Source organism: Neomonachus schauinslandi, chromosome 4 (assembly GCF_002201575.2).
Source record: "Neomonachus schauinslandi chromosome 4, ASM220157v2, whole genome shotgun sequence".
NCBI classification, from domain to species: Eukaryota; Metazoa; Chordata; class Mammalia; order Carnivora; family Phocidae; genus Neomonachus; species Neomonachus schauinslandi.
The window spans coordinates 44,708,365-44,718,971 of record NC_058406.1 but is presented as its reverse complement, the minus strand read 5'-3'; the positions used below and the strand labels follow the sequence as shown (position 1 = coordinate 44,718,971).

The window sequence follows — 10,607 nt, the reverse complement described above, 5'->3', positions numbered from 1 at the left end:
CCTGTGTCTGTTCAGAGGGCGGGTGGGAGGATTCAAACAGCCCTTCTCTGCTCTCTTGCTCCTACCCCATCTTGGGGGCTTTGGAATTAATCACTGGTACCAGGAACATAAGGCCATTTTGCCATCATTATAGCTCTTGTAGTAGTGAAGGTTGGATCGAAGCTCTTTTATTCATGAAGGATGACTCAGATGCCGTTCTTAATCGACTTTTCTTTCTTTCCATCTTAGGAAGGGTTTGACAGCTATTACTGCCTCTCTGCGCTTGTAATTTCTTAGCTTCTGCTGCCTTTCTATGGGCTTTGGATTTTGAGTCTGCATTTTTCCTTAAGGCCCTTGCTTTGCTTATCAGGAGAAGAGTGTGAAATGTGTGATAAACCATGGCCATTGATGCTGCCATTGTCCCTCCCTCGGGGAAGGCAATATTCAGCAATTTGCAGACGTTCCGAAATGAGTCACTTTTTTTTTTTCTTAAATCAAGAAATATGCATCAAAAGTGTCTTCTCCCTTTGGAACTTATTTTATGTATATTTTTATGATGAAGACGCCGAGACAGGGAAAACTCCAGAGAGAGTAGAGCAGTTATCTGAACTATAGTTTATAAACCAGGAGTCAGGACGCGTGATTTGACACAGGACTGATTCTCATTTGCAGATCTATTTTGAAAGGGTGTAGCACTAAATTGTATTTTGTTGTCTGCTTCTGCATCTTTGTATCACCTTTAAATTACATTAAATCAGAACTACCTTGAAAATCCAGGATACAGTCAGAGTCCTATAACTTATTAAGAAATTTTTAAAATCCCATTACAGCAATACATTAGATCCAATGTTTTGCTCATCTCTGTATAAATAGCAAAATGTCTTGAGAGAGTGTTTTAAAGGCAAATGCAAATTGGTTCTCAGAATTATTATTTGTTTGTTAAGAAATATGATTAGAGGTACATTTGTTACATCATTTCTTTCTTTTTTTTTTTAAAGATTTTATTTATTTATTTGAGAGAGAGAGAATGAGAAACAGAGAGCATGAGAGGGAGGAGGGTCAGAGGGAGAAGCAGACTCCCCGCCGAGCAGGGAGCCCGATGCGGGACTCGATCCTGGGACTCCAGGATCATGACCTGAGCCGAAGGCAGTCGCTTACCAACTGAGCCACCCAGGCGCCCTGTTACATCATTTCTAAAGTAAGTGTGACATAGGCAAACTTGATTATGAAATGTCTATGAGCGGGGTGCCTGGGTGGCTCAGTTGGTTAAGCAGCTGCCTTCAGCTCTCATGATCCTGGAGTCCTGGGATCGAGTCCCGCATCGGGCTCCCTGCTCGGCAGGGAGTCTGCTTCTCCCTCTGACCCTCCCCCCTCATGTGCTCTCTCTCTCTCTCATTCTCTCTCTCTCAAAGAAATAAAATCTTTAAAAAAAATACCTGTGAGATAACAAAAGAATTGTAAATTAGAGTTAAATTTATAAATAAGGCATATTAGAATAGGTAAGATCAGTTCTACAGTCAAACAGACTCAAATTCAAATTCCTAATTTCTAACCGAGCAAACTAGGGAAAGTTACTCAATATCTGTGTATCTATCCGCCCACCTATAAAATAGGGCAGTAACAATACCTGCTCTGTAGGGTTATTGTAGAGATTATACATAAGAGTTGTTAATAAGGATGATAAGGACAAGAGGAAAAAATATAGTTATCAATTCTCTGAAACTGGCAAAGTAGAAAAAGACTTCCCAGGAAGCTAATAGTACAGTATTTATATTCTTCTGATCAAATATTAGCTTGTTTCTAAAAAAAAAAAAAAAAAAAAAAAATTAGCAAAAAAAAAAAATTCTAAACCCACCAACAAATTCTTGGGTTTAAGGAGTTCAGGATAGAGCATGGGTTCTGGACCCAGATTGTGTGAGTTTGAATCCCAGCTTTGACCATTCCTTGCTGTGACCTTGGACAGGTTACCTATGCCTCAATATTCTGGTATGTATCTTGGGAAAACACTGGGCTAGACATAAGGTTTAAATGAGGTGAGTGTGGGCGCCTGGGTGGCTCAGTTGGTTAAGTGACTGCCTTCAGCTCAGGTCATGATCCTGGAGTCCCAGGATCGAGTCCCGCATCGGGCTCCCTGCTCGGCAGGGAGTCTGCTTCTCCCTCTGACCCTCCCACTTCTCATGCTCTCTCTCTCTCTCATTCTCTCTCAAATAAATAAATATAATCTTTAAATAAATAAATAAATAAATAAATGAGGTGAGTGCTTAGAATAGAGTCTGGCATGTGGTAATGTCATATAAAGTGTGTGTGTGTGAACTAGGCATAAGTGCCTACTTTTGTTATTATCATTTCTTAGATTTGTATAAAATAGATATTGAATGAGAGACAGGTCTGATGGAGTCTTGTCCCCTAGCTGGGCTAAAAATAATAATACTGCATTTAAAGAACTGACATTCAGGCTTATAACTGTTTCACACTGGTCTCCCCATGTGTCTAAAACAGCAATATCTTTGTTCTCCTGGCTGGTTGCTACCCGCTTGGTCAATTTCCATATCAAAGAGATAAACCCTTGGTGTTTAGAGGAAGCCACTGTCTTTTATCTTAGGTTGTTCCCACAACAGCTCTGAAATTCTTTTGGCCTTTGCTTCCCAGATAAGGTATTTGAAGCATGCCCAGTCCAGATCAGAAGGGCCAAGGCTGCCTTCAGGGCTGTTTTTCCGGTGGTCTTCTGAAATTACAGCAATTAGAGAGTTTGTTTCTGTGTGCATTCTAAGCTGCCCTTAGCAAAAAAAAAACCACCAAAATTCTGTACAGTTACAGTTCATGAATTATGTGAACTTGCTAATTTTTCTAAATGTTCATTCACCAGTTCATTCAAACATTTTGTGAGCCCCGGCACTAGTAATGGGGGTACCGAGATAGATAAGACACTGTCCCCGTCTTGTGAAGGGCTGCTGAAAGACTTGTCTGTCAAGGATTCATTCATTCACCAAATTTTTATTGAGCACCCACTATGGGCCAAATATGCTTCCAGGCATTGGTGTTAAGGCAGTGAACAATCCTGACAAGGCTCCTGTCCTCAGGGAGCTTACATCCTGATGGAGGGAGATAGGCAGTAGGTTGGGGGCTGATAGGTGCTATGAGGAAAAGCAAACCAGAATGTATTGCTCAGTGTTTTTTGTTGGAGACAACCAAGTCTGTTGCCAGTTTGAGCAGAAAGGGGCTTATAATAGGTTATTTTAGGAGTTTCCAGAGGGGCTGGGGAGGAGCTTGTATGCTACAGGTAAGGGAGAAGTCCCGTGTCCATGTGGGATTTTTCCGGTAGGAATGCATTCACGTTGCTGCCCTCTGCACAGCATGGGAGCATCTGTAGCTGCTCCCCCGAGATCTGCTCTCCTGTGAGCCACAATCCCTCCCGGGCTCATCCCCCACGCCTCCCTGGATGCCTCTGCCTGGCAGAGTTCTAGCTGCAAGAGCTCCTGGGAAGTATAGCTCCGAGGTTTCCAGGATCTGGCTTAGGGGAAGATTCACTAGAAAGAAAAATTCATTAAAGCCTTCCGTTGACCCTAAATCCCATTCTGATTATCCCATCTCCTTTTGTCATGCCAGCTTCCTAAAACACAAAAACAAAAACAAAAAAGCTGGTCATTTATTTTTCCCTCCCCTCCCATTCACTCTGGGGCCCCCTGCACTTGGGCTGCTGCCGTGTCATTCTTCCGTAATGTCCATGGAATGGTTTCCATCTTGACAGATTGCACCAGGCGTTTTTCCTTCTTTCTCTTCTAGAACTTCTCTGCTGTACTGGCCTCTGCTGGGCACTCATTCCTCATTAATACTGCCCACCCCTTCCCTTTCTCTCTCCATTAACTCCAACCTCTTTGTGTCTTCTCAGACTTTTTTCTTGCCCTCTGCTATTGTCCCTTGGCTCTGATGGTAGCACAGTTTCTCCTAAGCGATCCCGTCTAGCCCTGTGGTCTCGACAACCAGCTAGAATAACCAGAGCTAAAATTTAGTGGGCACCTATTATTGCCTTCTAAAGGCTTTATGTGTACTTATTAATTAAATCCTCATAACAATTGTATTCATTTCCAGAATAATCCTGCTGTACCAAGTGACCACAAATTGAGTAGCTTAAAACAGCACGAAGTTATTATCTTACAGTTGTGGAAGCCAGATGTCTAAAATCAAGGCATTGGCAGGACAGCATTCCTTCGGGAGGCTCTACGGAAGAACCCATTTCCTGCCTTTTCCAGCTTCTGGAGGCTACCTGCATTCCCTGGCTCCTGGACCCTTCATCTTCAAAACCAGCACGTAGCATCTTCAACCCCCATACCCTCATCTTTGTTTCATTGTCCCATCTCCTTGTCTCTTGCATTCCACTTTTAAGGGCCCTTATGATTACATTGGGCCCACCCAGATTCCCAGGATCATCTCCGCATCTGAAGATCCTTAACTTAATTACACCCACAGAGTCCCTTCTAGCACTCAGGGTGACATTAACAGATTTCAGGTATTAGGATGTGGACTTCTTTAAGGGGCCGTCATTCTACCTACCACAATGACCCTATGAGGTGGAGTACAGTTATTATCCCAGAGAAGGCAACAAACGCAGAGAGGTTAGGTCATTTGCTCAGGTCATAAAGCCAATAAATGGCAGGACTGGAATTTAAACTTAGGCAGCTGGACTCCAGGGTTTATGTTTTTAAGCTCTGTGGGCACCAAGAAATGAGTAACTACCAATTTAAATTTCTAACCCCCCGAAGATTCCCATACATAACTACCTGTTAGATGACTCTCCTAAGAAGATAAACCATCACATCCAAAACTGGGCTGATCATCTTTCCCCAATACTTTTATCTTCTGCCCTCAGTCTCAGTTTCAGGGACCAACATCCATCCACTCACCCAATTTAGAAACCCGGGGATCATCCTGGAGTCCTCCCTCCCCTCTCTAGGTCTGGTCCATACCACCTCCTGCACATTTCTCTTCTTCATTCCTACCAACACTGCCCAAGTCCCACCTTGCATCATTTTTACTTGGCCCTTCTAGTTGTCTCCTAATTGGTTCCTGGTCTCTAATCTGCATGAAATAGAAATCGAAGTCTGTCCTAGCCCTGTGTCAAACTCATCAGTAGCTCCCCATTGACTCTGAAGATTAAGCCCAATTACTTTAAGGAGACTTTCTTCTCCAGCCTCCCATACTGAACACTGGGGCTTCAGTACCATGGAATTGCTTATTCCAGTCTACACCATGCTGCTTCACACTGCCATGCCTTCTCTGTTCCTGCCCGTCTTGATGTCAGGGCCACCTCCCGCCTGCCTCCTCCAGCAGACTTATCTTTAGGGGGCCTACTTTGCATCCCTGCCAGCATCATGACCCATCCTCCATATTCTCGCAGATGTCATACCATGTATCCAATAACAGTCTCTCCTACAGGAAAGTGATTGGGTTGTGTCTGCTCCTTTGTTCCACTACCTCTGAAAGGTCAGGAACGCTTACTCATCATGGTAACCCTCGTGGCTGGACATAGCAGGAAACCAATGAGCATTTTGAGGTGATGTGAGTTGAATGGTGAACAAGCAGGAATGTGCTAATTCCAGAAATTGGGAGAGAGATGGGCTTTCCAGGCAGAGGAAATAGTACACTGAAAGGCAAAGGCATGAAAAAGCAGAAAAGGTGGAAAAACATGGGTAATTTAACGAGGCCAGAAGGAAGAAAGCATATTGGGGAAGGGCCCACTATCTTGTCCAAAAATGAACAGAGAATAGGTTTGGGAGGGCCTTATGCGCTAAGCAAAAGAGTTTCTGTTGATGTGAAAGCTTTGGGGAAGCCACATTGAAGAACTTCAAATAGGGGACATACCTGATCAGATGTGTGTTTTTTATCAGCTTTGCCTAACAGCTGGGTAAGTGGTGGATTGGAGGGGCCCAGAGTAGAAGCAGACAGACCACGAAGAAGTCATTGCAATGCATGAGGAGGACTCAGAGGCAGGGGCCATGGCATGAAGGGACAGGCTCATGGGCTTCTTCAGATTTGACATCAGTGGGGTGCCTGGATGGTTCAGTTGGCTAAGTGTCTGACTCTTGATCTCAGTTCAGGTCTTGATCTCATGGTCATGGATCTGAGCCCCATGTTGGGCTCATGCTGGGCATGGAGCCTACTTTAAAACAACAACAACAACAAACACTTGACATCAGGAGGATGTGGAAACTGACCTGCTGCAGGCCCAGAAAAATGAAGCATGGTTTTCATTGGAATGCCCCCTGGGTACCTCCCAACCCATCCTCGCATACCTGCCTCATGCCCTCAACCTTGACCTCCCTTCCAGGGGTAACGAATAATCAACAACAGAATGTGTCACATCTATTTCTCATAATAAGGGAAGTGAAATCCAAACTTTAATGCTGGAGGGACCTTGGAGATCACTTGGGCCAACCGCCTCGTGTGATAGACGACTAAGCCCAGACATGGGAATGACTTCACTCTGGTAACTCAGAAGATCTTTGGTGGGCACCCAGCCACTCTTTATTGAATCAGCTATTCAGTTCTCCACATGGCATTCATCTCTAATATTTTCATATGTATTTGCTTATTTTCTGCCTCTCCCTTACCTTAGAATGTAATATTTAATAGCTGAGCCCTCGTCTGTCTAAAACAGTGTTTTGCCCACATAATGACACTCGATGGGCATTTATTGAAAGAGGAATAGAACAGGTGTGATCAGGCATCCTGAACCAGTCATCTTTACACAGGACTTGGGTTTGGAGGGTATCCATCCATAATTCTATTTCCTGCTAGGGTTTTTCCTAATCATTCCTGCAGAGACTAAAATCAACCACCCAATAATAACTGTAGCTCATGTGGCTTCAGATAGTGAAGAGCTAAAAATAATTATCAGTACATTCCTTTAAAAGTATTAACCACTGACCACCTCATACCTATGGTGACGGCTACTGTAAAAATACTGGGTTACAAGAATGTGGAGCAGTTGCAATCCTACGTACTGTTAGTAGGAATGTAGGATGGTACAGCTGTTATGGAAAACAGTATGGTGGCTGCTCAAAAAATTAAACATAGAATTACCATATGATTCAGTAATTCTACTTCTGGGCAAACACCCAAAAGAATTAGAAGCAGGGTTTCAAAGACAGATTTGCATATCCATCTTCAAGGAGCATTATTTAAAATACCTAAAAGGTGGAAGCAAGACAAGTGTCCACCAACAGATGAATGGGTAAATAAAATGTGGTAGATACATACAATGGAATATTATTCAGCCTTAAAAAGGAGAAAATTTTGCCACATGCTATACCATGAATGAACCTTGAGGACAGTATGCTAAGTGAAATAAGCCAGACACAAAAGGACAATTACTGTACGATTCCATTTATATGAGGTACTTGGAGTAGTCAGAATCATAGAGACAGAAAGTAGAGTGGTGGTTGCTGGGGGTAGGGGTAGGGAGAGTGGAGAATTATTGTGTAATGGCTATGGAGTTCTACTTTTGCAAGATGAAAAGGGTTCTTGACATTTGCAAAAATGTGAGTGTCCTTAACACCACTGAATTGTACACGTGAAAATGGTTAAGATGGTGAATATTAAATTATGTGTATCTTAAGCATAATTTAAAAAATATGAACCACTGAGGTATGTATAGCTCTTTCCTTTGATCCTTATAATAACCTTGAACTGTTAGAACGGTCCCATTTTATAGTGAGGAAGATAAGGCTTAGGGAAGTGAAGTGAATTGCCCAAGGCATATAACTAGAAAATGGTGAAGCAGAGCCTCATTCTCGGATCTCCTGGTTCCATGCCCAATGCTGGCTTCCCTCACATCAGGGGAGAGAGTGTATAGTTGAATTAATTTGACCTCTGGTTGAAATATATGCAAGAAATCGAGACTTAGCAATTCATGGGGAAAAAAAACTATAAATGTGTACATGTGTATACGCGTGTATGTGTGTGTGTGTGTGTGTGAGAGAGAGAGAGAGAGAGGGAAGGCAGACTGGGGGAGGGAGCATGCAAGCAAGCTCCCAGACACCTGCTTCATGCTACTTCAATTTCCCTCCCTCCCTGAATCTTCAGAGGGCAGGTGTGAGTCAACTGTAAACATGATGAGAAAAGGTCACCCAGTAGTCCCTCAGATGGCAAAATGAGAAGTGACTGGCGTGGAGATTGTCTGGCTACATGGAACTCAGCCTTTTAAGATGACCAGGAAAGACCGTGGCTCCCTTTGAAATGGCTCCATTAGCTGTCCTCTCACACCCTACCTCCACCGCTTCCTACCTCCTGGGGAGACAAAAGATGACAAAATGTGCTTACAAAACTAAATCAGACCTAGTGAGAGAAAGGGGGGGCAGTGGGAACAGCACTGAGCACGAGTCAAGCCCAATCCTGCTTGCCCAGACCACCAGCTCCCCGTGTAATGCCAGGCACATCCTTCCTCAGCCCCAAGGGTTGGGCTGCTATTCCTACCACCATTTTCATATACTGAATTCGTACTGAATTTAGAAGGTAGAGCACATTCTCCCAAGGGGAGTCAAAAATACAAAAGGATCAGCTAGCCTCTTCAAAATAGCTCTTATTTATCACCGGCTTACTGGAATTTTGATGGACACCTCACATATAGTAGCCCTAACCTTTCTACCACTTGACAACTTTTTATGATGAGACTACACTGAGAGGTAATATCACATTTACCAGAGTATTTGCCTAGATGATAAAGAACAGAGTCAGAATTTGTCTATTTCCAAAGTTAAATTCAACAGCCAAGTTATACAGAGCTATGGAAGCATGAGGAGACAAGGAAGAAGTTAGCTCTACCCGTCAACCCCTGGGAAAATCTTCGTGGAGAAAGGGGGCACCAAAGTTGCAAGAAAGCAATTGACAGGTAGATGGTGCATTTTATGAAGCAAGAACACATAAGCAAAGTCAGGGTGCTGGAGAATACAGATTTCTAGAAAACGATAAATAATCCTGTTTGGTTTAAGGGTAGTTGTGTTCAGCTGTGACTGGAGACCATAATTCCACCAGATGGTAAAGAACTTTGAATGCTGTACTAAGAGGATTAGAACTTACTTATATAGGCAAAAAGGTACCACCAAAAATTTGTATCAAAGGATTTATCAGCCATTGTCGGTATTGTCTCCTTTATAAGTATTCTTTACATGTTGTGAAGAAATTAAACATATCTGAAGTGTTTCAAAGAGGAGATGTTTGTTTTCATTGCATCTTCCATAGACCATGGCATCACCAGCTGACACCACCCACTAGGTGAGCAATGGTGGTGTATCAGCGCTTAGAACCGCTTACATGCACAGTGAAGTCAGCTAACCTCACTGGCTTTTTTCCTAGAATAATAAGACATTTTTTTTGTTTTGTTTTCTCTGATGCTTTAGGAAGGGTTAAGAAACTTCAAGGAACTTCGAGCCAAATTTCAAAAGCTTGATGTGCCATCTCTTCCAGGACCTATTAAATTCTCAGCAGGCGTTCCTCAAAAGGGTGACATTGGAAACACACAATCAAGAATTTTGGCCAATGGGAAACCCCTCTCGTCCAACCAAAATCCGCTCCCACCATGCTGTTCTAGTGCAGAACCCCAGCTTCGAAAACCCCAGGAAACAAAGTTAGCCCAGAGGAGTGAGATTCAGAAGTGTTCGAATTCCCCAGGACCTCCGGAAAGGTCTCCTGGTTCTGCAGTAAATTCCCAGAAAACTTCTCTACTGTTAGACATGAGTCCGTTGAATGCCGAGATAACCAACAAGAGGAGAGTCATGGTGAAGGAGAGCTTCAAAGATAAGCTCTGGAACTGGGAGAAGGTTTCCTCTCAGAAGAGTGAATTGTCTTCAGCCTCTCTCCTTGCCAGTTGCGCACGCAAGGCCTTCCATCCGGAGGAGCAGATAAGCAGAGGGCTTCCTCCAAAGGAACCCAGGAGAAAGCTGGAAATAAAAGGACCGCAGACCCTGCCTTCCCAGAGGCACTTGATGGCCCAAAGAGAATCACTTGCCTCTCCTGAAGATCCCACTTTGCTACTTGTTCAACATGGCAGGAAGAGCCTAGAAAACCCTCTTCCTGAGAGGAGCCCAGGGAGGGGCTCCTGCCAGCCTATCTATGAGAGTGAACTTGCCAGCCAGGCCCCAGGTGAGATGTAATCCCTGTGGGCCCAGGGGAGGGGCCGCTGTGTTTTTCTAATTTAGAGCCTACCAAAGATCATGTATGATCTGGGTGAATTTTGCTCCAAATGCCAGGGCAGGTATTCTAGGCCCATTTGCCAAATTGTAATTTCAGGTTTGGGTAAAGTGCTTAATCTCCTGGAATTCTATTGAAAGATAGTTTGGGCAAGCTTGGGTTTGAATCCTAGCTCTACCTCTTACAACATGCATGAACTTGGGCAGTCCACTTAACCTCTTATAGCCTGGTCTGCTCTCCTGTAAATCAGATTCATCACCAATCTGCCCCAACTTGGTAAACAGCACAGCCATCCTCCTAGTTGCTCAGGCCAAAAACCTAGGAGCCATACTCTATTCCTCTCTCCCTCTCATTCTTTGCATCCACTCCATCAGCAAGCTCTTGGTTCTACTACCAAAACATGTTCTGTATCTCTCCACTTTGGTCCATTTCTGCCCTCTGCC

The 10,607-nt window shown here is 43.7% G+C and overlaps 1 protein-coding gene across 1 annotated transcript in view; it reads left to right on the top strand.

Moving 5' to 3' along the window:
* The first annotated feature begins 9,365 nt into the window (after positions 1-9,365).
* The window catches only part of FYB2 (FYN binding protein 2), a 93,983-nt gene continuing 92,741 nt past the window's right edge, over positions 9,366-10,607 (top strand). Inside the window, 1 exon segment of the mRNA XM_021684455.1 lies at positions 9,366-10,116. Coding sequence (XP_021540130.1) covers positions 9,366-10,116 — 751 coding nt within the window.